Source organism: Rhinolophus sinicus, chromosome 17 (assembly GCF_057876585.1).
Source record: "Rhinolophus sinicus isolate RSI-liver-muscle chromosome 17, RSI-T2T, whole genome shotgun sequence".
Taxonomy (NCBI): domain Eukaryota; kingdom Metazoa; phylum Chordata; class Mammalia; order Chiroptera; family Rhinolophidae; genus Rhinolophus; species Rhinolophus sinicus.
Window position 1 is genome coordinate 4,193,748 of NC_142517.1, and position 27,360 is coordinate 4,221,107.

The window sequence follows — 27,360 nt, forward strand, 5'->3', positions numbered from 1 at the left end:
CTTTCTCGTTTTCTGCATTCTTATGGGCCTTAAAACATTCCTTTCACAGCCATTTTAGTGGGTTTAAGGAGGCAGCTAGAGTAGATGATGGATTCAACCCACCATCTTTTCTGGCCAGTCTTCCAATGTAACATTGGCTTGCCAGGGAGAAGGGTGTGGAATGTAAGCGACTCATTCAGGCAACAAATGCTGGCCATTCCCTAGCAGCAGGCATGGCCCTCCATGCTGGACGTTGCAGTTAATGAGGGGCTCTGCAGGCAAATGTTCTCTGGGTCATTCAAATCACAAACACACCAGATGTGGACATTTGGAGACTCCCGCCAACCCTTGGACAGAGACGTTCAACTTGAAACTGCAGCCCTTCCCTGTGGATTTGGTTTCCTCTGCACACTTCTCCACAACAAAATTATGAAGACACTTCCTTGTATAAGTTTTGTTTTCAAACACGAAGATGTTTAATCTGCTGGTGGTTGTTTTAGGATGGTGTGCGAGGGTATCAAACAGTTTTCCCCAAATGGAAGCCAATTCACCCAACACTATGTACGGAGAAGCCATTCCTTGCCTCTCTGATTGTAGTGCCATCCCTGTCACCAGCTGAGCTCCCCTGGGTTTTTACTAAGGCATCTTGCAGATCCCTGCCCTGGATCAGTGTCTCTGGGAGAGGGACTCCCACCATGGCGTTTGGAAGCACTACCTCAGTGCATCACCCCCAGGCTGGCCCGAGGACCAGCAGCATTGGGGCCACCTGGGAGCTTGATAGAAGATACACTTCTTGGGAGCCACGCCATACCTGCTGAATCAAAAGCCTGGTGTGGGGGGAGTGGAGGGGGCAGCACTGTGTTTTCACTAGGCCTCTGGGCGATTCTGATGTTGGCTGCAGTCTGAGAATCACTGAGACCTGAGTGTGTGATGAGGCCCTGCTGCTGCTATGACCACAGCGCAGATGGTGGAGCTGTGTTAGCAGTTAATGGTGAGCGCTGATGCAGGCCTGTGTTTAGCTCACTTTCTCCAGCTCTTTTCCTGTCTGTATCAGGGGATGGATTGGTATTAGATTTGCATAAAGATGGCACACACATGACAGGGTGGGAAGTCATAGCTTCCCCTGCGGCTCCCGCACACTGCTAAGGGCTGAGGGCTTCTCTTGCTGTTGGAAGGGCCCAGAAGGGAGTGCTGGGCACAAGCCCCAGGGCGGCCTCCCCTGCCCAGAGGCCCACCTCACTCTCTCCAGGGTTGACCTTGGAGGGCAGGACACACGCCCCTATCCTTTTAATCTACCTGATTTTTAAAATATTTATAATGGGTCTTCTGGACAACGTATAGTTGGGTCTTGATTTTGACTTGACATCCAGTGTGATAATTTCTGCCTTTTAATTGGAGTATTTAGGCCATTGATATTTAATGTGGACATCAATTTTGTTAGATTTAAATCTAACATCTTGATAATTGTTCCCTATTGATTCCGTCTGTTCTGTTCTGTTTTTCGTATATTTTTTCCTTGTCTGGTCTGCTATTGGATTAATGGAGTTTTTTTAATGATCAATTTTATCTACATTAATAAGTTAATTTCCATGTTTGTTTTTTTTAAGTGGTTGCTTCAGGGTTTACAATATATGTCATTAAACTATCATGACCTACTTTTAAATAATATAACACGTACAGTACAATACAAGAAACTTACAACCATAGACTGTCATTTCCCTCTGCCCACCTGCCTTTGTGTGTTAATACTGTCATTCATTCCATCTCTATACATGTTGTAAAGCCCGTAATACATTGTTACCATTTTTTATTTAAACAGTGAATTGTCTTTTAAAAATATATATTATTTTTTAAATGAGGAAATGTGTGTGTGTGTGTGTGTGTGTGTGTGTGTGTGTGTGTTTATTTACCCACATATCATTTTTTGGAACTCTTCACTTCATTTGTGAAGTCACAAATGTCTACCTGGTATCATGTTCCTTCTGCCTGAGAGACTTCCTTTAACATTTCTTGTGTTGCTGGTCTGCCTGCAACAAATTCTCTTAGTTTTTTGCTGTCTGAAAAGTCATGATTATTTTGCCTTCATTAGTGAAAGATTTTTTTTTTTTTTTTTGCTGGATATAGAATTTTAGATTGGTAGGTTTCTTTTTCCTTTTTAAACAATATTTTAATTTTTTTCTTGCCACTGTCTTCTGGCTTGCATTTTTTCTGATAAGTCTGCCCTCATTCATCGTTTCTATGTGTAAAATGTGTATTGAAAAAAATCTGGCTGCCTTTAAGATTTTTCTCTTTATCACTGATTTTCAATAATTTAATGCTGATATGTCATGATAGGACTTTGTGTTTCTTCTGTTTAGTATTCATTGAATTAATGGGATATTTGGGATTCCAGTTTTCATTAAATTTTTAAAATGTTGGATATTAATTATTCAAGAAATTGTGTCTGACTTCCTTCTTCTGGAAGTCCAAATATATGTATGTATGTATGTATGTATATATATGTATGTATATAAAACATTAAGTCACATGATATTGTCCCATATTGCACTAATTTTATGTTTATTGTCTTTGGGCCTTTTTTCTTTGTTTTATAATTTGTGTACCTTCTATTTTTCTATTGCTCTGTCTTCTGGTTCATTGATATTTTCTTCTGCAAGGTCTAGTCTAATCTAATATTAATTTCATTTGCCTGCTTTTCATTTCATATATTGTATTTTTAATCTCAAGAAATTCCATTTGGGCTATTTTTATATTCTTCATTTCTCTAATCAATATCCCTTGATTTCCCCTATGTCTTGAATATATTGGGAGACTATAATAGCGATTTCAGTGTCCATGTCTATTAGTTCTGTCATCTATCATTTCTGTGTCTGTTCTTATTGAATAGACTTACTCTTGATAATAGCACATATTTTCCTGCTTGTGTCTGATTTTTTATTGGATGCCAGGTATTGTAAATGTTACATTACTGATTACCGGATATTGTTCTTTTCCACTAACTAGTATCGAAGTCATTTGTTTGCAGTTAAGTTACTTAAAATCAACTTAATCACATCTGGGTTCCACTCTGGGGTTCCTTTTAAGCCTTGTGATTACTTTGGCCCCACCGTTGTGGTGATACCCTTGTGAGTGTTCTATTAGTTCTTTCCACTCTCTCTGGCTGGAGCATGAGCTAATCCCCCCCCCATGTGAGCTTCGGGATTTTTCCACTTGCTGTTTTCTGATGTTTCTTATTCAGCATCGGCATTTTCCTCACATACATGCAAATATCAGTAACCACCTAATAACTCATCAAAAGGAGCCTGCTTCAGATCTATGGAGCTCCCTGTCTTTGCAGTTTCCTTCTCTCTGCTCTAGTGGCCTTGGCCTCCCCACGCCTCACATTTTGTCTACTCAACTCAGAAATTCCATCAAGTTCTATTTGGAATGATTTCAGAACTCTCTCCAGAAAGTAAGCTGGGCATTGGTAGGGCCCACCTCATTCTCCTTCTTTTATGGCTTACTGTTCTGTGTTGCCTGAATGTTTACTTGCAGGAAGAAAAAATCCAGTTTCTGGGTTTTGTTTTTGTTGTTTTGTTTTATCATGGACAGAGACAAAATTTTGTATTTCTAAGTTCTGTGTCATTGTGAAGTATTATCCAATTATTATTCAGGATGACAGTTGCATCATTGCTTTAGTGCTGGGGAATAGAGAGTATGATTGAAATATATTAGAGTTAAATGCACAATTGCTATAATATATTTTTATAACCTGACTTGGAATCGTTTCATAAAATCTTGGAATGCTTTCCAGGTCATTATAAAACCATCCATTTATCTGCTTTCAGATTGTCTGATTAAGATGACACTAAATTTTAAGGCATTTATTCAAATATAAAAATGTTTGGAGTTTTAGAATCAGCTAAGGGTTATGCTTTCTAGATTATATTGACCTAAGGCTCAGTTATATTCCTTTTCATTTTGGAAGACCTTGACAGAGGCAGCTCATTTTACTAAGCATATCCACACACATATTCCTATAAAATCAATAAACGTATTTTGGTCCTAAATGGCATTCCTGCAAAAAGAATATATCTGGTTTGCAAATCTAATGGTCTGTTTTAGTTCTCATCTTTGCTGATCTCTCTGAAGCAATTGACACTTTTGAAAACCACCGGGTGACTTCCCCAAATGCTGTCCTTTTGTTTTAAGGCATCATTCTCTCTAGGATTTAGGCTACTGAGCTCATAATTTTCTCTTTATCTTCATGATGGTTCTTTCTTTTCTCATTTCTTTAAAATATTTAATATTTAACTGAAGTATGTTTTTAAAGTGTACATATCACAGTGAAATTTTCAGCAGTCGAACACATCAGTGCACCCAGCACCCACATCAAGAAAATGAACACAGCCAGCAGGACCCTCACAAATAGTACTGCTATGAATATTCTGGTGTTTTTTTGATTTTGGTGAGCATGTGCATGCATTTCTGTTAGATAAATACCTAGGGGTTGAATTGTTGAGTCTTAGGGTTTGCATACGTTCAGATTTTGTAGTTACTGATGAGCAGTTTTGCACAGTTATTTTACCAATTTACATTCGCACCTGCAGTGTATGAGGTTCCTGTTGCTCCATATCCTTGAGACACTCAAGATATTTTGTCTTTTCCATTGTAGTCATTGAGGTGGGTGTGCTGTGGTAACTCTGTGTGCTTTTAATTTGCATTTCCCTGATAAGTATTTTTTCGTGTGCTTATTGGCCACTTATATGTTGGCCTTTGTGCAGTGACTTTCCAAGTTCTTTTGCTCATTTTTTATTAGATTATATTTTTCCTATTGACTTGTTGGAGTTCATTGTGTATTTTGGGTATAAGTCCTTGCTCAAATATCTTTTGCTCACCTTTTATATATCAGCTATCCCTGAGGATCCATCTCTGGATGTTGTTTCTCCTTGTTCTTCACTCTCCTTGGTATATCTCACCCAGTGATGGGCTTCAGCTTCCCTTACTATTCAATCTCTCTTTGGGTTCAGAGACCCCTATTTCCAACTTGCTAATAGGTGGTCCAAGGGCAGTACCCCCTTGACCTTAGTGAAATTGACATTGTTGTTTCCTCTGCCCAACCAGCTCTGCCTTGTATGTTCTCTGTTCTTATTCATGGTGTAATTGCAGCCGGGATGAAGGTAAGACAATTAAGCTCGTGAACTCATCCTAGAGAAAGTGCTACATAACTTATTGCTGAATATCATTATGGTCACCTTTGAAGTCCTCCCCTTGGGAAGCTATGCACTGACGCCAGCGCCTAGTTCACCCTTCAAAGCAATTTTGGAACTCTTTCTGGAATGGCCATCAGAGCTGTCATTGTATTACCCTTAATGTCCTGAATGCCATCAAAATGTCTTCCTTTCAGTATTTCCTTTATCTTTGGGTAAAGAAGGAAGTCATTGGGGGCCAGATCAGGTGAGTAGGGAGGGTGTTCCAATACAGTTATTTGTTTACTGGCTAAAAACTCCCTCACAGACAGTGCTGTGTGAGCTGGTGCATTGTCGTGATGCAAGAGCCATGAATTGTTGATGAAAAGTTCAGGTTGTCTAATGTTTTCACTCAGCCTTTTCAGCACTTCCAAATAGTAAACTTCGTTCACTGTTTGTCCAGTTGGTACAAATTCATAATGAATAATCCCTCTGATATCAAAAAAAGGTCAGCAACATCGTTGAAAATAAGTTCGTGAACTTAATCGTCAGACCTCATATATCTGCTATTAAACTTGGATCCTATTGGCTGTTTCCGTGCTCACTCTCATCACTTCTGTGGGTCTGTCCACAGCTTCTCGTGGGGGCATATCAGATACACACATATAGTTCGGCTTTCTCCTCCCTTCACACCATTAGTGCCCAGGGAGGTCTGGGCCACCGCACAGCAGTCTAATTGGATGTCCTGCCTCTGGTCCTCATTCCTCATCTACCCAGTGTTTACTTTCTAAAAACTACAATCTGGGAAATTGCTTGTTTTGTGTCAAAATTTCATTATTGACTCCCAATGGTTTGTTTAACAACTTTATTGAGATATAATTTATACACAATAAAATTCACCCATTTGTACAATGCAGTGGATTTTAGTAAATTTGCAGATATGTTCGGCCTTCCCCACAGTCAGTTTTAGACCATTTTAATCACCTCAGAAAGAAGCTTTGTGTCCTTTAGTTATCCCCCTCCTGTGCCCTCACCCTCCCCTCCTGCCCTAAGTAAACCACCCATCTACTTTCTGTCTCTATAAGAGTTCCCTCTTCTGGACATTTCATGTGGATGTAATCATATAGGATGTGTTTTATTGTGACTGGCTCTTTTCACTTAACATACTGTTATGCAGGGTCATCCTTGTCTATAGCACGTGTCAGTATTTTATTTCTTTATTGCTGAGTAAAATTCCATCGTATGGATATACCAGATTTTGTTTACCCATTTTTCAGTTGATGGACACTTGAGTTGTTTCCACATTTGGCAATTATAAATAATGCTGCTTTGAACATTTGTGTACAAGTTTTCGTGTGGGCATCACAGATACCTATCAATGGGACTCCCTATTGCCGGCAGAATTAGGCACGTGCTTTTTAGCCTGAGCTCTGACACCCCTCATGATTCTAGATTTCACACTAAGCGTCTGAAATGTAAGCTCCTGGAGATCACCTCCCAAGCCTTGGCTGTCAGTGTGCCCCCTTGGCACAGTGCCAGGTCATTAGGAGTTGCTGTGTACGTATGTCCAGAGGAAATGAGTATGTATAAAGAACCTCAAGTTCCCGCTGCAAAATCGTGCATCAGTGTTCGTTCTGCCCTGAAGTTCCTGTTATCCAGTATCTTCTCACTTCCCCCCTTCTTATGACAATTTCGTGTCCTAACATTGCTATGCCCTCTGCCTAGAATCTACTTCCCCTTTTCCTTATCTTCCCACCATTGGGTTTGTTTCTCTATTAGTTATGCTCCTGTAACATTTTGTGAATAATTCTGTCACAACACTCAGCTAAGGAATTGTCATTGATCTTTCAATGACCATGGACCCCTCTGGACCAAAAAGTCCTTGAAAGCGGTACCATGACTCATACAAATTTTCATTTTTTGGGCCTGGCACAAGGCCTGGTACACAGCAGGTGCCCAGTGAATGCTGTGGTGTGAATGAATGATTGTGTCATTCATTGCTTCCTGTAACGTTTCTTCCTCACCTCTTGTTTTGACCTTGCCATTGGTGAATTTTAAAGACAGCACCATTGAAATCTTTTTCTTTTTAGCATAGTATTCTTCTTTCTGTGGTTGCTGAGCCTTGGTTATCCCATCTGTTATGACGATATAAAACATGGAGAAATCTGCAAATGAAGCCCTCCTGGTCCCTTCTTCAGCGCCCTCAGTGTCGACGGCCCAGGATTTTATGCCCTGAATCTCACCACAAGATTATGCCAAATGTTTTGTTTAGGTTTCTCTTACTAAACTGCAGTTATTTTCAAGGAACTTACACATACACACACACACACACACACACACACACACACACACACACACACGTAATTCACATTAAGATTGCCTGTGCCCTTACAGGAGGGAACAAATATTAACTGTATTTAAAGTGCATGCCACACTCTGTAAAATGGAATACTATTATTTAAGCAGATGAAGATGGTCCCTTAGATGGAAGAAACAAAAGCTGTTAGAATACAGTTTGGGTTTTCTTTTGCCTGTGGCCATATGATGTGTATCTTAGGGAATCAGTTTATGTTACATTATTAATCCCAGTGGTGTGAAATAGAAAGATTTATGTGAAATTCCTTTAGAAATGTAAGGAGAAGTGACAGTAAACCCCCAGAGATCACTTATCTTTTTAAGTACTAAGATTAAACGTTTATTTTGCATTTTTCTCACAGTCATTTGAATAATTTCACAAGCTGGCTCTTGGATTGTGATTTACTATAGGAAACTATACATTTAATTAGGAAATATTTCTTATATACATTCACATTTTCAAAGACTTGCTATTTTTAACAAGGCTACTTTTAAGATACAAAGAACAAATTAAAATATGACTAAATTTGATTTAGTTCAAATTACCCACAATCCAATTGACAGAAGAGTAATGTGGGGAGGGGGGAAAAAGAACCTGGGTGGAATTAATTAGCCTTGAAGAGTGACAGTTACCTTGTTCCTAACAATATGTTTGGGGTAATGTCAGTTTCCTAGAAAGCTCAAATATAAAAGCACAGTGCTACTATCAGCATTTTTATTTGAGTAGAAAGCCGCAATGTTTAACTAGTAACTAAGCTTCTAATCTAAACCAATTTCTGAGCAGTAATTTTCGTATTCTGATTTATGGAGCATTGCTGAAGCCTTTAGTTATAGTTGGGAGAGAAAGCTATCAAATAGTTACTACTTGACGGACATCCCTTTCTTCTGTTTGAATAAATCTATTACTTTTACAAAGTGTATTTTTGCCCACCATCTTTTGACAAATGACATTCACTGATTCCCAGATCAGAGATAGTCAGCAATGGCCCCAGAGGGCAAACTCATGGTCACTGCCAGTGAGAAAGACCAAGAGAAAGTAGGTGGAGGTTCAAGTAAGCTATCTGGAGGATACTATGTTACTCTCATGGACATAGCTTCCCCAAGATTTGGCCTTGTAGAATAAAGGCAGCCATAGTGTGAAATGAAGTCTTCATCGGAAAGATTAAATGCTGCTTCCATGACCTCCTTACCCTGAATCTTTGGTCAAGTGACAATCCCTCTGAATCTGCAAAGTGGAACCTACACACACCTGGCAGAGCTGTTGTTCACAAGAGTAAATGAATAACACATCTGGTCTCTTGACATTGCTGGTATGACATTGGCCCTAAATGAATGTCATTTTCATCTCTGTCCAGTGAGGTTCTTCCAAGTATCTAGGGCTCCTTTGTTCCTTGCGAAAATGTGACTGGATGGGCATTTGTTTTGAGAAAGTCATATATAAGCACAGATATCTGAGAAGTAGGTCGTCATGGCACTTATAAATATTTTCTTTAGTTTTGGGGTTCTAGATGTTGAGTTACCTCTGTTCACTTAGGTAACACTCCATAACTATTTGTTAAGGAGTGCGACATAGGTGCTCCATAGATCATTTCAAAAGCTCAATGTGTGTGAACAGGTTTGCGGGTGTTTTATTTTTAGTAATTAAAACAAACCATTCAAATAACCAAGATCAAGAAAATAGTGTAGAAAATTACATTACAGAAAATGTGCATCCACTAATATTTACTTGTGAAGTCCGTATAGAACGATGCCATTATGTACAAATCATACTAAGAGAATGAAGCAGGGTCTATAAAAATTGCATATTTTATGTATGTGACATAGTACAATTATATAGATACTGTAGTTAAGGCACGTAGGCAGATGGACCAGAAAAGAAAATATAAAAATTGAAACAAACTGCCATAGTCTGGTGGAAGTAAGTGATGCTTTGATGCTTTTTTCAAGGTTCTTTTTATTATTGCTACGTATTTTCAATTTAGAAAATGCATCGTTGATTGGACACTATTTTCAGAAAGCCAATTTTGTTTTTTAAAATGCTTTACATGTGATCTTCAATTTTAATTAACAAAAATTGTAACTCACTTCATTCAAAATTCGCTCTCAGCGTACCTACAGACCAGAGCCATTTGATCCTAGCAACTTCATCAAGGCATTCATTCACTTAGCTTCTCCTTAGTCCTCCTTACTGGATGTTAGGCTCCGTGCTCTTGGTCACAGTGTGAGCGAAACAGTATGTTGTTCCCACGAGACATTTACTTTAGAGGGAGACAGACAAAAACTGAATACAAAATACATAATAGAGATTCTGAGAGTGGAAATGAGGATGGTGCCTTATTTTCCAGCCCCAGCCTCTCTGTCTGGAGTAGGTCATGCAACTCAGAATTATTTCATTTCAGTTGAGCCTTGCGATGATTTCAGTCAGCCTGAAACCAGGCTGACTGAAGGTCAAGTTTAGAAGGCGTGCTTTACTGACCGATGCTTGTGTTGTCTTCTTGTAGTTTTCAGCGACGACCTTCACTCCAGCCTCTACTTTGTCAATGCATCTCTGCAAGAGGTAGTGTTTGCGAGCACCACGGGGACCCTGGTGCCCTGCCCTGCTGCAGGCGTCCCTCCTGTGTCTCTCAGATGGTACCTAGCGACGGGCGAGGAGATCTACGATGTCCCTGGGATCCGTCACGTCCACCCCAACGGCACTCTCCAAATTTTCCCCTTCCCTCCTTCAAGCTTTAGTACCTTAATCCATGATAATACTTACTATTGCACAGCTGAAAACCCTTCAGGGAAAATTAGAAGTCAGGATGTCCACATCAAGGCTGGTGAGTACCTCAGGTGTGACTCCTGCTGCACCTGCTGGGGGGATGGGCGGCAGTGACACATTTTACAGCTCCAGCAGCTGGGGACCCATGCGAACCCTGTCCTCAGTTCACTGGGACCCTGCTGATGGCTCCCTTGAGAGGCTCTCTTGACTGGATTTCAGAGTGCCTGACATTGGTGGAACACAAATGTGAAATGACTGGTTCTCACCCTCAATGAAACAAATATGCAGATGCCTGTAAATAACCCCCTTTGCCTTTTTTCTTACTGAGGTGTTTTAATTTCTATTCAACGTTTTTGCCATTTGAACAAAGACCTGTCAATAAAAAAAAAGTTCAGTGCATTTGTAACCCCTTCTAACTCTGCTTCTTTAAATCACTGAACACTGGACAATGAAAGAAACCTTTCTGGAGGACTAACAGGAAGTTTGTGATCTAATTCTTGGGTGAGTTCTACTGTACTTACTAGATGTTCCTTGAGCTTCGTTATGGCTCAGGACTGTGCCAGGTCCGGGGAGTCGACGAGGTGAAAAGTACGGTTCTGCCCTCCTGGGACTCGTGTCCTAATAGGGGAGTCAGACATGGACACAGAACGTTGGGTCAGAGTTTATGATGGAACATTGGCCTCTGCTCCAGGCACTGCGATAATTGCCGAGGTACTGTGGGAAATTCGGGAGGGAAAAATAAAGCCCAATACAAAAACGCCATCAGCTGAGAACCAGTGAAAACCCTGCCATCAGTTTGACCTGACACGGCTGACGGCGCCTTAGAGATGCCAGCATCTCTTGCCGATTTCAATGTGCTGTACACCGCTGGAACTAAAACTTGGAATCAGTGATATCTAGTCGGTCGGGTCTAAACTCAACCCCAAACTTATGCATTTTGACTAATTGATACTCTGACTCAAGCTTTCAGTGTCTCAAACCTAGTGCGTTTGCTTCCTTTCCAGTCTTGGTTCCTGCCCTCCCCACACTCTGTCCTAGAGGTGGGCAGTGGAGGGAGTGGGGAGGAAACAGGGAGAAAAGAAGACAATGAATTGAGCTGGAATACAGCCATAGCACCAATGTGTATTGTAAGCGAAGCAGAGTCAGTCTATTATCCTTGCGGTCCTTGTGAAATAAAAAAGGCTCTTCTAACATTTTTGACTGTGTCACATGTTGCTGCAATGCCATCGATGAATAAACCTTGAATCACTTTGCTCCTTTTAACATCATGATGTATTTTTTAAAAAATTGTCGTCGCTACAAGTCAACCCAGGAATACAAGCCTGAGATTCACAGGCATCAAAAGTTATCCATGCAGGACGTATTGTGTCATTCTATAGATTGAACAAAGCACTGAGAAACAAACACACAGCTAGACTCCAGTTAGCAAACAGTGTTTTAATTTATTTTTTTAAAGCCTAGCCTTTCAAATACTATCGTACACAGACATAACGTAATGCAGGCAAACACAATGTGACTTTGATTGCTGTCTCATACACCCGATAGCTGGAGGAGCTTTGCAGTAATTTCTGCAGCAACGAAGAGGTGCTACTTGAAGACATCACAACACGAACAAAACACAAAATGTGTCTGAAAGCCTGCATGGGATCTCTTTGATGTGAGCAATCAAACATTAGACTGTGACTCATTCTGCCAGCGAGTCATTTTCCCAACTATATTTTGATCTCCATGACATGCTCGTGAATTCCAACACTTACACCAAAGTGCACTTAAGGGAGGAAGGAAGAGATTGGCTTTAATCAAGAGATATGAGAAATTGATACCCCAAATAATTTAAATAAAGCAAATGAAGTTTGTGTAGGAACCTCTCAACCTGCGCCTGGGGAATTTAGTGAATGCCTTTTACCTGGCAGACTGAAGATTTTAATGACGTGGCATCGAAACGTAGTTTTAAACTACAAAGCACCACATATAGAAAAACCTGGAACTTCCAACAGCTGTACTTGTATGTGTTAGTCTGCTATTTCAGTCTCGACTTTCCTGTCAGATAAAGGAATTAAAAGCTCACTCCTGCTTTAACTGCAGTTTCTAAATTTGTCATAGGACAGATTGTTTTGCACGACAATTTTGGCGGGTAGAAACCCCACCGTCTCATCTGCGTCTATGCTGCCTGTCCCCTCCCGCACAGATATGTCATTGCTGTGTGTGTGGCGTTCTTCGCGCCTGCTGCCCTCCCGGATCTGAGGCCAGCACACACAGGACTCCTGTGTCAGTTCAAACTTACAGGATGGACAGTCACATTGCCCCAATGAATATTTTTTCTCAGTTAATTTTACTTCTTATTATGAATACACTTTGGTTGTAATAATCTTTTACATGTTTTTATTGGGTGCTTGAAAATCTGGTTTCCCCAGTTTTATGCAGCTGCTAGTACAGAACTGGACAGCTACTCAGAATGTCAGGCAGGGATGTTTTTGTTACCCAGTGACGGCTGTTGTGCAGGTTTGAGGAGCATGAGCACTGACTTACGGGGCATCCCCATGTCTCAGGTCATCCTAAATGTCTCAAGGTCCCCCGAGATTGGCATTGGGATCTTCCTGGAATAATCCCCTGGGTAGAATGGCCTTCAGATCGCTCCTTTGACAGTACAGAAAATTCTCATTCTTAATGGTTTTCATTGACTTGACTGAGGTCTGAGTGCCAGCAAAAGAGGAAAGGGTCACTCATCATGTCTCATTGATCAGCAATCCTAGTTCTTGCCTCAAATTAAATACTTTCTTGCCTTTTCCGTTCTAAGGCCTGGAATGCAGATGGACCCCTTGAAATGGCTCTGGCCCTGCCCGTGCTCTGTTCACTAGGGAGCAAATGGTGATCAGCTCTATGACCTTGGGCAAGCTAAACAATTTCTAGTGATTGCCTTTTCCTTGGTAAACTGTGGTTAATAACAGATGACTGGGACTTCTGAGGATGGCCAGGATGGAGGAGCAGGCCCTGGATTTCATCTTTTATCGGAAACAACACAATAAACACACAAAATATATAAAGTAACAGTTCAGGAAAAAACAACTGAGCCCCATGAGTGCCCCAATTTACTGCCTTAAGTTTCCAGATGTGGGACGCAAAGACCGGCCCATAATTTTTATAAAAGTTTTATTCATGATTGCCTCAAATTGGAAGCAACAAGGATGTCCTTCAGTATGTGAATGAATGACAGACTCTCTCCCTGACAAAACGTTAAGGCAGGCTCCTCTGAACTCTCTTCTCGACTAGTCCTTGACCTTGACCTTTTGTGTCTGTCCTCTCTGAGCTCAGTTTTAGCGAGTCCTGCTAAGTAAGTCATTCCCCGACCTTTGATAGGTGACCACTCTTGATATCTGATCAAGTCTGCATTTTCCCCTTTGATGTGCAAGTCTTCAGCCCGCCTTTAGCAGGAATCCCTTACCCTTTGAGGTCTCTTCTTAGTAATGTTCTATCCACTGGCCCTCTCACTCTGCTTGTTGGTTCTTTCTCTCTCTCTAAATCCTCGTGTGTTCTTGCTGTATTCAGAGTTGAGCAAAAATTCTCCCTCCTATTGGAATAGTCATAACCCCTATTGCAAAAGTCTTAAATAAAGTCTTTCTTTACATTTTAAGAAATATAAGAATATTTTTTCTTTAACAAGAAACTGTGGTCCATTTATATGATGGAATATTATTCAGCGATAGAAAAAAAAAGAGCTATCGACACATGGAAAGACGTGAAGTGACCTTAAATGCATATTGCTAAGTGAAAGAAGTAAATCTGAAAGACTGCATATTGTATGATCCCAACTCTATGACATTTTGGAAAAAGCAAAACTATGGAGCCAGTAAAAGGCTCAGTGTTTGCCATGGATGGAAGCGGCAGGATGAGTAGACAGAGCACAGGACATTCTTAGGGTAGTGAAACCATTCTGGATGATAGATACCTTAATGGCAGATCTGTGCATAACACAGAGTGAGCCTTCATGCAGCTATGACCTTTAGTTGGTAATAATGTATGAATATCGGTTTATTAATTGTAACACATGTATCTCACTGACGCAGATGTTAGCAATGGCAGGAACTGCAGGCGGGGAGGGGGACTATATGGGAACTCCCTGTCCTTTCTGTAAAATTTTCTGTAAACTTAAAACTGATCTAAAAAAAAGTTTATTCCAAAACACTGAAGAATTCTTCAAGTAGCTTCATATACACATGGAGTCCCCAAGGGAGTGGATGATATAACCAAAAAAAGTCGAAGAAATACTGGCCACCATGTTCCCAGTTTTATGAAAACTATAAACCCCCAGATCCCAGGACCTCAGGGAAACCCCAAATGCGAGCCATATGGAGAAAATTTACCAAGGCACTTCATCGTCAAATTGCTCGGAACCGATGACGAAAAGAAAACGTGAAAAGCAGCCAGGGGAAAAAGAGGACACATTACACACAGAGGAACAAAGATGCAGACGGCACCAGATTTCTTGTCAGAATCAATATAAGAAAACAGTAAAGCAATGTCTTTAATGTCCTGAAGGAAAAGTAATCTGTAAATTTAGAAAACTATATGCAGTATAAGTACCTTTCAAAAATACAGGTGAAATGCAAGCGTTTTGGACACACACAAGCTGAAAGAATTGATCAGCAGCTGACTCACTCTACTAGAAACCTTAAAAAAAAAAAAAAAAAGAGTCTTACAATCAGAAGAAAAATGACACCTGATAGAATCTTGGATCTACTCAAAGGAAAGAAGAGAAGAATAATGAAAATGGTAACTACAGGAATAAATAAATCATATTTTTTGTTATTTAAAACCCTTTAAAAGATAGTTGATTGTTTAAACAAAATAGTAACAGTGTCTCAAGGGGATCGTAACATATGTGGCAATGATAGCATTAAGGTCTGGATTAAAGACATACACGTATAATATTTTAGAGTTCTTTTAAAATATGGGAAGTTGTATAATATCATCTGAATGTAGATGGTGATAAATTATAGATGTATTTACTATGAAAACTAAAGCAACCACTGGTAACCAGAGACTCATGGCTAATAAGCCAACGAAGTAGAAAAAATGGAACTATTATAAAAATACTCAGTCCGAAACAAAGAAGCAAAGAACAAGAGAAAGGAAACTAAGAACAATATGACATTATTTACCTCTGTTTGTGAGGAGAGTTTCCCTTTAGAAATGACTCCTATCTTAGTCTTTTGAAATGAATTTCATGCCAGATTTCTGGACACGTAATTGTCCAAAAAGTGACTCAAATTTGAAGAAAGCTGATTCGATGATAAGAAAAGTTTCTCTGTGGCTATCTTAGCAAATCAAAGATTTACAAAATTCGACCTTGAGGATTCTCCTGTCCCAATCCTCCCTCATCTCAAATTTGAGGAAACTAAAGCTCTGGAGAAGGAAGGAAGGCTTGCATCCATATTTATAGAGCTGGAGTGAGACGACCTGGATTAGACACAGATGTCTCCTTAGGTCTTGGATCCATGCAGCTTTAGCAAACTTGTCCACGATTGCTTCATCCACATGAACCGATCAAGTCTTCACAATCACCCTGTGTGGTTGATATTTTTATCAGAATCTCCATTATATAGGTGGCAAGAGAACTTAACTTGCCCACTCTGTGAGTGGTAGGGCTTGGATTTGAACCCAGGCAGTTGGGGTTACAGGGTGGGCAGTGAACCCCAGCACCTCCCTGCCTCTAGCCCAGATATCTCATTCCTGGAAGTCCCCTCTGAGCTACTCCAATATTGGGGGCTTTTGGGTGGGCTCCCTAATCATCATCCTTCCCTAAGCAATGGGAAGCTGAACAATTGTTTCCCAAAATGCTTTGCAACTGTCATTAAAAAAAAATAAATCACTTCCAAAGAGTTAATTGTCACATAGTTTTCAAGGATTTCCAGGAGAGGTTGCCTTTGTTGAATTTTTAAAATTCTTTTTCTTTATAGTCTGAAATTGTTTCCTTGGCCCTCAGAGGACATAGAGAGCTGTTTCCTATCATAAGTTCTCTTAAGAAGCTACTTCCCATATCCAGATGCATTTAGTGGGTAGATGAACTCTTTTTACATATGTACACTGTTACCCTTCAGTATATAGTGTAGCTTATTTTAATGAAATGAAAGTCTTTAAGTTGGGAAATGTGGGTTGCTTGAACTTTTTTCCAATACAATTCATAGATGTAAGATGCATGTACTGGAATGAGATACTACTCTCAGAATGAGCCAGTGGACTGTGTTACCGATGCTTCTCTTGCCTTCCAGTTTTACGGGAGCCCTATACAGTCCGTGTGGAGGACCAGAAAACCATGAGAGGCAATGTCGCGGTCTTCAAGTGCATTATCCCCTCCTCGGTGGAGGCGTACATCGCCGTCATCTCATGGGAGAAAGACACTGTTTCACTCATCTCAGGTAGGCTCCGCGCTGCCAGGGTGGAGGGCGCCGGCTCACCTTCTCACAGGCTGTTCAGATATCCAGCCGGGTCTCTGCCAATGCGTTCATTAGGATTAAGAACTAGTGTACTGAAGGTGGCCGCTAAATTATGATCAAATGCGACATCTGTGTTTTATATTGGTTTACGTGGCTCGATTGAGGAGAATTTCAGTGAATTGACAGATGGATAGAAATTAGTTACTTGTGTTATACCTGATAGCCTACATTTTACTTTTATAAGGAAATTGTGGTTGTATTTCTGCTCCTGGAAATAAGGAAGTAGGATTATTGTGTCCGTGAGAGACTTCAGTGATGCTCAGCCCTGATATTCTGCAACTGATCTCTAGAAATCGGGAGCCCTGATCTCATGCTGTTTGATTATGTGGTATCTCTGACTTCTTCCTTGACGATCCTAGTCACAATACTATGCAACACTGAAATACATTGGTATGAAAGTAATTTCTTGGCTTATGTTTCGTGTCTAGAAATGACACAACTGAAATTTAGCTTTTAAGAAGGTGCGGTACTTCTTCTCTCGTGGTTTTTGAGTTCTTGCTGTGTGCTCTTTCCCACAAAGGGCACGTAGGTACACTGCCCAGCTTTCCTGTTTTAGAAGTCTTTGGATAGTGAGTGTCGGCTGCTTTTGGAAAAGTGTTGTGCTGAGTATAATGAATTATAAATAGTTGCCTTTCTTTGTATGTTCTGTATAGTATGCGTTTGGGCACACATGCACATTTTCATGTAATTCTTGAATACCATCCAAGTTTTGTCAATTTATAGAGATGAGAAATTAGAACTAAACTCTCATGGTGACACAGCATTTTTGTTCTTCAGCTTATTGATTTGCTAGACAGAATATTTTCTGTTCAGAAACAATGAAAAAAATCATTAAACCAATAAAAAGTCCAAATTAAAAATTAAATCTTTGGTCTTTAAAAGTACATTATAGCCAAGTAGGATGTAATAGATGCTTTTAGTTTTCCTTAGTATCCTCTTCACAGTGAATGTGACATTCCTCACACTTCACTGAGCAATAAATTCCTTGCTGTTATTTTTATTCATCATCATAATTTGTTCACTTACTGTATTAAAAAAATAATAAGCCTAAAAACTGAAATGTGATTGAAATAATCAGAGTAGAGACTCACTTGTATACATTATTTACTAATTGTTTATGATATTAATTGCTTCTCTTTAGAAGTCATTTTAGTTTCTTGATGGGAGAGGGAGAGATTGGATGACAAATCCATCTGGCTGTGAGTTTAGGGATGAGAAGAATTTGGGACAATATTTACAGTGTCCCACCCTTAGGGATCCAGGCTGTTGGAGGCTCTGCTTACTTACAACAGCCATCAGAGAACCTCAGGCCTCCCTGGTGGGGGAAGAGAGCAGGGAGAATTGCAAACTGCCTCTGTGTGCTTCCATGTGGAGGTGACATATGTCATTTCCGTTCATGTTTAATTGGCCAAAGCAAGTCACATGGCCATGTCCGACTGCAGTGGGGCATGTGCCTGGTAGGAGAGAACAACTGACAATCTGGGTGAGAAGTCAAAATATCTACCATGAGGTTTTATAGATCTATATGGATATCTATAGCTAGATCTTATATAGGTTTTTAATATAGGTTATATATAAAATGTAATGTGTGTGTTCTTGTGTTTCCTAGACATCTTTAATTAGAACTGTACTCACATGCAGGTCTCATCTTTCTGCAATCTATGTGAATAGACTTTTTTTTCCCCTCAAACATGAACCTAATTAAATAAAACAAAAGGAGTTTTCCATCTGGTGAGTGCAGAGGATGCTGACATGCAGAGTCAATATTGTGCTAATAGGAACTGATAACTCACATGTATTGTCCTCAATCACATGTTAGAGCTTTATGCTTTGGCAAAATTTAAAAAATAACAGGTACCATGGATAAACACCTGGCTTTTCTTTACCACAAAAGTATCTAGAAACCAGTGTAGCACAGGCTTTTATCGCATTTAGAAACACATCAGTAGCAAGTTTTGTTTGTAAATAAGTCATTTCACTAAACACAAGTTATTCTCAAGACTCTACATTGCAGAAATGATGAGAGAGAGAGAGAGCGCTGTTTTTACACTCAGGTAGTTCAACATGAGAACAAGGCTCCCAAACAGTATTATGATCCAGAGACAGTCTGAAAAGTCAGCCTTATGATGTGAGTTGCTGTGGCTTACTGTGCGACCCTGTTCCCAGAGCCTGAACCCCACCCACTGATACTGCTAAAAATGCCCAGGGAAGGAGGTCATGAAGCCACCAGAGACGACACAATGGTATCTGGGGATCTTAATAAATAAACCAGTTTGGGATGGTTTAGGTGAAGAAGGATTCCATTTCTCTCTGGTGGCATGGACCCTGAGTGCGGCAAGGCATGGAAACCACACCGGGACAGGGAGGCTCAGAGGATGAGCCTGGTTGGGACCTCCCTCCTGTGGGCCTCAGATGCCAAGTGATGGGGGAGGCGCTTTTATTTTGGAGGATTCACACTGTCCAATTTCAAAACTTCCTATAGAGCCACAGTAATGGAGACCACGTGGCATTGATGTGGAGAGAAAAGCATGTAGTGCAATAGGACAAAGTTGAAAGTCCAGGAGGAAATAATTACATGTGTGGTTCACTCACTTTTATTAAACTATTTACATACAATATTATATTAAGTTTCAGGTGTATACCACTAGTAATTCAACACTTATATACCTTACGATGTGATCACCAAGTAACCAGCGGTCACCGTACAAAGTTATTAGGATATTAACTCTATTCCCTGTGCTGTGCTTACATCCCATGACTTATTTTATAACTAGAAGCTTGCGCCTCTCAATTCCCTTCACGTTTTTCCCTTCCCCCATCATCTCCACTTGTGCAACCATCAGTTTGTTCTCTGTCTCTATGAATCTCTGTTGTTTTTTAGATTCCACATATAAGTGAGATCATAAGGTATTTGTCTTTCTCTGATTTATTTCATTGAGCATGATATCTTCTTGGTCTATCCATTGTTGTTGCAAATGGTAAGATTTCATTCTTTTTAAAAAATGTCTGAGTGATATTCCATTGTTTATATGTATCACATCTTCTTTATCCATTCACCTATTGATGGGCACCTTGATTGCTTCCATATCTTGGCTGTTGTACACAACGCTGCAGTGAACATAGGGTGCATTTGTCTTTTTGAATGTGTTTTTGTTTTCTTTGTATAAATATCCAGAAGTGGGATTGTTGGGTCATATGGCAGCTCTAGTTTTACTTTTCTGAGGAGCCTCCATACTGTTTTCCATAGTGGCTGCACCAGTTTACATTCCCACCAACAGATGCACACAGGTTTTCTTCCCGTAAATTCCCGCGAGTGGAATTTCTGGGTCTGACTCTAGGGGGCGACCTTGAACAGCACAGAGGCCCCCGGGCCTGTGGGGCATTTGGGAGCTCCAGGAGGCCATATGCACAGCAGGTGGTCTGTAAGACGTTAATGGATCTGTATTTTGTAAATAAACTGATAACCCCCGGGGAACTCCTTGTTGCATTAGTTTAGATTTAGTCATTGGCAGTGGCCATCAGCCCACCTTTCTCTTCCTGGAATTCCAAGACCTCTCAGCCTCCAGGGAGTCTGGCTGGGAAATTTGTCCCAAGAAACGTGCACACATCACTTCCCTTAGCTCTGAGTCTCCACATGGAGAAGAGCAAAGAGCTAAATCAGCCATGAATCTGAGCCTGTGTAAGTGTCCTCACACAGTAAGTTGGGCGTAGGAGAAGGTGGTAGTGCTGGCTGATGTGAGCAAGCTAGGAGTTCATGGCGGTCACAGGAAGGTCATGGCGCTCTGTCCCCACTCAGGGCTGGGCAGGAAGCTGCCTGTGCAGGCCGAGGTCTGTCTGCGGCGGCACTTTGGCTCCACCCCTCAGCCTCTGGGCCCAGAGCGCCCCCTTGTGGGAGGCAGGAGCAGCAACAGACTGCTTTTAAGGGGTGAGCCTTGCGCTTACGCGCAGGTCCTAGGCGAGGGCGAAGGTAAATGGCCATTTGTCCTGGGGGCATTCCTTTCCTACGGAAAAGAAAAGTTGCTGTATTCCTCTAAAAAGAAACGAAATGGTTTCGATTGGCGTGTCTTATTAATTTTTGCCCTTTATCTTGATTGAGGAAATACATGGCTGGGTTATGTTCTCGTAGGGGAGAGTAGCACCTGCCAAGTGTCTGGGTTTCAAGTGAGCCGCGCAGTTTCGCTGGCCGCTGTTCCAGCAGCTGCTGTAAGAGCTTGATGCATTGATTTCCCTCCGCGGGAGGTTTAAGCTGTCCTGACTCTAGGCTCCGGAATGGAGTGATGCCTGTTTGTCATACAAGGTCACTAGGTCACCGACATTAAAAACGTAAATAAGTTCATTTATTTTAAACAATGTTTGGAAGGAGTACCCCAGGGGTCTTGTTATGGACTCAATGTTTGTGTCCCCTGGAAATTCATATGTTGAAGCCCTCAAACGTGACGGTATTTGGAGACGGAGCCTTTCAGAGGTGATTAGGGTTAGATGACGTCATGAGGGCGGGGCCTCCGTGATGGGACTAGTGTCCTTATAAGAAGAGACACCAGAACTCTCGCTCTGCCACAGGAGGACACAGCGAGAAGGCTGCTGTCTGCAACCCAGAAGAGGGCTCTTACTAGAACCCCACCACACTGGCACCTTGATCTGGGACTTCCAGCCTTCGGGACTGTCAAAAATAAATGTCTGTTTAAGCCACCCAGTCTGTATTTGTCATAGCAGCCTGCGCTGCCTAAGGCAGGCCTAGGCGTAGGGATCCATAATTCCTCAGGGCAAGGAGAGGCTCCTGGGGTCTGATGCCGCAGTCCCTCTGCTTTGCCACCTACCTGGGCTCTTCACCTGGGCCACAAGATGCCCCATGGGTGACGTCACTCTCAGACGGCGGCACAATGTGTAGAGGAAACCTGTCTCGGGGACAGGTGCGCACCATGACATGTGATGTCCTCAGCGATGGACACTGACATCCTTACTGGGATGCATCCTGACTCCCTGCCTCCTTCCCTAATTAAGATGAGCTAGCAGAGACACATGTGGTGCTGTCTGGGTGCATTTTTAATACATCCTACCATTGCTCTAAGGCAAAATGAGAGCCTTTCAAATAGCAGAATATTCATGGAGCCCCATAACAAGGGAGTAGTTTGGACAGTGCTGTGCCCTCGGGGAGTTTGCTGATGTGGAGATAGACGCGTAAGACCTCATCCTGGAAAAGAACAATATCCACAGCTTCATATGTGGGTTTCACTCCGGCCTATTGTGAATCTCTTCCCGATCAGGGAGGCCTGCAGTGAGAGAGCCCAGTATTCTGTGTCTGTTTTCGCTGATAAAATTCTGGAATCTGAAGGTTCAGCTACATTAACATCAAAGACACAGCCCAAGGGTAACCGGATTTGGAAAACGGAAAAAGCAAACATTTTCCTCTTCCCAGAGAATGTGCCATCCTCTTCAGTGCTGGCCCAATCTTCTCTTCCTGTATTTCCCATCTGAGCATCTCTGCTCATGACGACTCAAGGAGAATTTTATCTCTTAAGATCAATGAGCTCAAGTCCAAGGATGATAGTTTTCTTCGTGTGTTTTGGGTAAACGTGAACAATTTTCTTCTCACATTAAATATCAAAGGACATCAGCCCAGCACTTCACTTGTGGCTGTCCTTGGGTATTGCATCTGGGTCTGGTCATCTTAGATAAGGCAGGGTCTGTGTTTTAAGGAGCATTCCCCCTCTAAGCCCCCCGCGGAGAGAGTTCTGCTCTTAGGTGCCCAGGGAGAGACAACTGTGCACTGTGGGGGTGTGGGAACTACCACAGGCCTAGGGGCAAAACACTGCAGGAACTAACGAACGCACACCCTCCATCGATTTTCTGGGGAGGGAGGGTAAAGTTTCACAAAAGAGATGGCCATTGAAGAATGTGTGCGTTTGAGGATGGGGAGACAATTACATTGCAGGAACCCTCAAACCAGTTACATGAGGTTTTCCTCAAGAATGCTCCTGCAAACTTAAACTATGAGCAGATCTGATAGAATCTACTCTCTTTTGACGGGAGAGAAGCACAGCTAGTGGGAGCAGCAAAGGTTGTGCCACGGTGTCTGTGGTTCTGCAACTGTGACACACAGCTCTGGGAGCCCATGTTCCCTTTTTCTAAGGCACTTATATTTTAATTTTGTTCCTAGTCACTGAGCATTTTCAAGGTAATTTGCTACATAGCTGCTCAGGTTGCTATGGTGATAAGACCCAGTTCTGCCCTCAAGGTGCTTATGAGTAAAGGGAATGAGATCAACATCAAAATGTTTTAAGGAACAGACCTATAGTTTCTGGAAAGCTCCATGTTTGATTTTAGTTCCAGGGAGTTGCAGAGTTAAAGAAGCATTTCTTAAACATTCACTAAAAAGAAATTGATAGGATAAAAGGAAACTAAATGGAACATTTTTCTTTTTTCCATCCTTTCTGCCTCTCTCTCTCTCTCTCTCTCATATTCTCTCATTTATCTATCATCTATCTATTGTCTGTCTGTCTGTCTATCATCTATTATCTATCAATCATCTATCTGTCAATCATTTATCAATCATCTATCTATCTATCATCATCATCTATCTGTCTATTTGATTTTCAGCACATAGGGGTCTCCTTTCACACACTGGAAATTACTCTTAGCACAGGAGGTAGGCAGCAGACTGCAATTAGAAAGGAGTAAGGATGTAATATTTTCATTGTGCTATGTTTTTGGAGAGTGAGATAAATGTAAAATAGATTCCACACAATAGTTTATAGGAAGGGAAGATCTTGGTCTCTTTTTTGGAGCCATGAATTGGTTTTAATTTTGCTATTTAAGTCTATTGCTCACTAAATTAGTTTTTACATGTTACTCTACTGCTACCTGAAAGTAATTAAAAATGGTTGTTTACAGATCGGGAGGAAATTATGCAGGATGCTGAGAATGAAGGTCATGTTAGATGAGTGACTCAAGTGAGTGATTCCAGAAAAAACCCACTAATGAGATCCTAAAAGATCCAGAGTAAACAGAAATTCTAAGTCTCACCCTTTGCAAAGAAGACAATTCCCGTTCTCAAAATTGGGAACTATGTATTGTAGATTATACCCCACTCCCAACCCCCAAGTAAAAATGTTTTTGACTTCTGAACTACTGAGACAGGCAGTCACATTGTGCATGTAACATATTAAAAAAAGAACGAAAACAAGAAAGGAAAGTGTGGTAACAGATCTAGGCTGGAGGGTCTCAGGAGTGGTGTGTGTATGTATATGCATGTGTGTGTGTGTGTGTGTGTGTGTGTAGTGTGTGTGTATGTGTGTGTGCGTGCGTGTGTAAAGCGCCCCATCTGCTGTGCAGGTCAGACCAAAATGCCACTTGGTTTCCTACTCCAAGCATTACTAGGAGACTAAGACTTGTATTTGCTCTTCTAACAGATTTGCTGGGTAACCTAGGAAAAGTGCCCCCCACCCCGCTCTATTTTTTTTTTCTGCCTCTGCTTCCTCATGTACATAAAAGATGGTTTCACTGGTTCCTCTCACAATAAAATGGCAGGATATTCAAATTCCAAAATGAATAATTTCTCTAGCCAATAGTAGTTGTCCAAGTCTCCAAGTTACGTTTTCTTTTCTTAGATTGAATCTCATAGAATTTTTATTTTCTGTGTGCCAGAGGTTCAGTGACTCAGAAGGCCTCCTAAGATCCGGCACAGAGTTGTCCCCATCGTTGTGACTTATTACAGGGAAAGGATACAGAGCAAAATCAGCACTGGGAAGAGACACATGGTAGGAGAAATCCGGAGGAACTCAGACGCAACCTTCTAAGAGTTCTCTCCCTATGGACACAGGGATACACTCAATCCCTCCAGCAAGGAGCAGTGACAGCAGATGGACGTGAGATGCTATCTACCAGAGCAGCTCCCTATAGGCTCGGTGCCCAAGGATTTTGATGAGTGTTGGTCATGTAGGCACCGTCTGATGAGCACGTACATGAATTCCAGACTCCCAGAAGGAAGCAGTGTTCAGCATAAACAGTGTTGTTTGTACTGTGTAGGCACAATGAGCCACGCTTGTCATTTAGGGGGGTGGAGCCCCACCGACATCCCAGTTCTCAGGCACCAGGCAAGGGTCCACCCTGCAAGCAGGCCTTTCTGAGTGAGGACAGCAAGCCCAGATCCACCACGTGAATGCTGCTCCGTAGAATTCAGTTTCCACAGTGATGGTGGCCCATTGTCTTCACTCATCCGACAGTCCCTTTATGAATATGCCCAACACCAACTACTGGAGAAAGCGAGTGAATAAGACACTCTACATTTTAAAGATGTTATTGCCTAATATTCGTATATTCCCAGCCTTAGATAGACCTCACCCCAAATTATTTTAATATCCCCAAACACATTGACCCAGATTCTTTTCTTGCTCTACCGAAATGTAAATAGGGTTTCATTTTCTTTTCCACTCTTAGGGATCTTCTGCCTGCTCTCCTCTCTTCCTATGACGTTTGCTTCTTTCTAGGCACAGGAAACAGATGGTCGACCAAGTCAGATAGAATGTGGACCCAGGTATACTTTCTGCTCTCTCATTCATCGTGGAGTTTCATTGCAGGAATGTTGACGAGAATGACACAATCATTCGCAAAATAATATCAGGCAGTGATAATGATAAGTGTTAACATTGTCATCAAGCTAAAATTGGAGGTCATGAATCAAAATTTGCTTAGACAACATGCCGTACTATAAAAAAGCGGGATGTAAGATTTACAAACATAAATCTTAAACATAAAGTTTAAATATAAAAATGTTTAAGCATAAAGAATAAGAAGTCGATGTGAAATCAAGGTCAAGGCCTGAGACAGACGTGGATTGTATGGGGCTCTTCGTGCTGCTTCCTTTGCTCTGGGCTAGAAAGTCCCTCACTAGGTGGGTTGGTGGCAGGAGCGCCAGACAATCTCCCAGCAGAGTCCCAGGGACTGTCAACCTTTTGAGGCTTTATGGCTGGGCACATGGGACAGGGCAGTGAAACTTCTGGCGCCCTACACTTCCTCTCTCCTCAGTAGCCCTCTCACCAGTAGACGGGAGCCCAGGTCATCGCCACCATTTCATTTCCCCTCCATTCACGCCAGTTGATCTGAACTGCTCGTCACTCTTTCTCCAGATCTTTCTATATGTCTTCTGATCCCTTTTGTGTTGTTGGAGGTGGCTTGGCCAATCTTTTCCTCAGAGATCTTAAATTCCCCATTCCCAGCCCTTCCTGGATCTACTCTGGAGTCTTCAGAAGGTTGTCTTTTTACATTGCGGAGTCTGAAACCAACTCTCTCAGATGACCCCTCCTCCCTCCAACCTTGTACTTATGTTCATGGTTTCTCTCACACGACATGCTCCTTTTTCCTTCCAATCTACTCCCCAAACAGTGCTCTTGTCACAATTCCCCTGAGTTTTCTAGCACGTTGTTTCATCGGTTCTATCCTCTTGTTCTGCCATCATCTCTTTAGTGATTACTGTGTTTCTTCTGACACAGGTGCTCAGGTCTCCAATTTTAAAGAAAACTTTCCCTTTGCCAGCTTTCATATTATTGCATGTTTTTATTGATTATGTTTCTTTTTTCCTAGAAAACTTATTAAAATAATAGTCTATACCCGCTACTATTTTTAATCTCTCTTGATTTGGGCTGTGCCTCCTACCTTCCACTGAAATACTTTTTCAAGGTCACCCATGACATCGTAATGTCAAATCCCAAGGCTAGCTCTCCGTGCAAGTTCTCGCTGACTTCCTTAAGGAATCTACACAGTTGACCTTCTCCCTCTGTCCGTTGTCTTCCTTTGGTTGGCAAACTACACAGATCCTTTCTCCTCTCTGATGATTTCTTCACTGTCTCTTTCCTTGTCTTTTCTTTCCAGCTCAGAAATGTCAGTACACCCCAGAACTCAGTCTTCAGCCCCTTCTTCTATCAATCTACTTTCTCAGTGGTCATCCCATTCCTTTTCCAGGGCTGCATCCATCACTTCCATTTAGATGATCTAACTTTGGATCTGTCTTCTCTCCTTGGTTTGCTTGTTCCCTTCTGCCTGCTGCCATCCTGCCACCTCCAACCAAGTATGCATTTGCCTTTGCATGACTCTTTTTTTTTTTTTTCCAGATGGTAACTATTAGCTTCCAAAGTATTGCAAGCTAGGTGATAAACAACACACATTAAAACAATACCTTTAACCACACCTTAAAATAGCTAGAAATGTATTCCATTGCAGTTCCAGAGGTTAGAAGTCCAAGATCAAAGTGTCATCAGGGCTTGTAATGACACTTCAGATTCTGAAGATTCCAGGGGAGAGTTCCTTACAAGCCTCTCTCCCAGGTTCTGGGGTCCCAACAGTCCTTGGTGTTCCTTAACTTATAGATGCATCACTCCAGTCATGGCCTCAGTTGTCACATGGCCTCTTCCCTCTCTGTGTGTCTGCGTCTCTTCTCCTCGTCTTATAAGAACACTGGTCATATTGGATCAGGGCCCACCCTAATCCAGTATGACCTCATCACAACTAATTACATCTGCAGTGACCCTACTCCCATGTAAGGTCTCATTCTGAAGTTCTGGGAAGATCCTGAATTTGGGGAGGACTCTGTTTAAGCGAGTACATTAAC

The 27,360-nt window shown here is 41.6% G+C and overlaps 1 protein-coding gene across 2 annotated transcripts in view; it reads left to right on the forward strand.

Moving 5' to 3' along the window:
• The window catches only part of DSCAM (DS cell adhesion molecule), a 639,055-nt gene that overhangs the window by 106,831 nt on the left and 504,864 nt on the right, over positions 1-27,360 (forward strand). For both annotated transcript variants that reach the window (XM_019745768.3, XM_019745769.3), the window contains exons 2-3: positions 10,004-10,321; positions 16,533-16,679. In XM_019745768.3, coding sequence (XP_019601327.3) covers positions 10,004-10,321; positions 16,533-16,679 — 465 coding nt within the window. The remainder of the gene's footprint in view (positions 1-10,003; positions 10,322-16,532; positions 16,680-27,360) is intronic.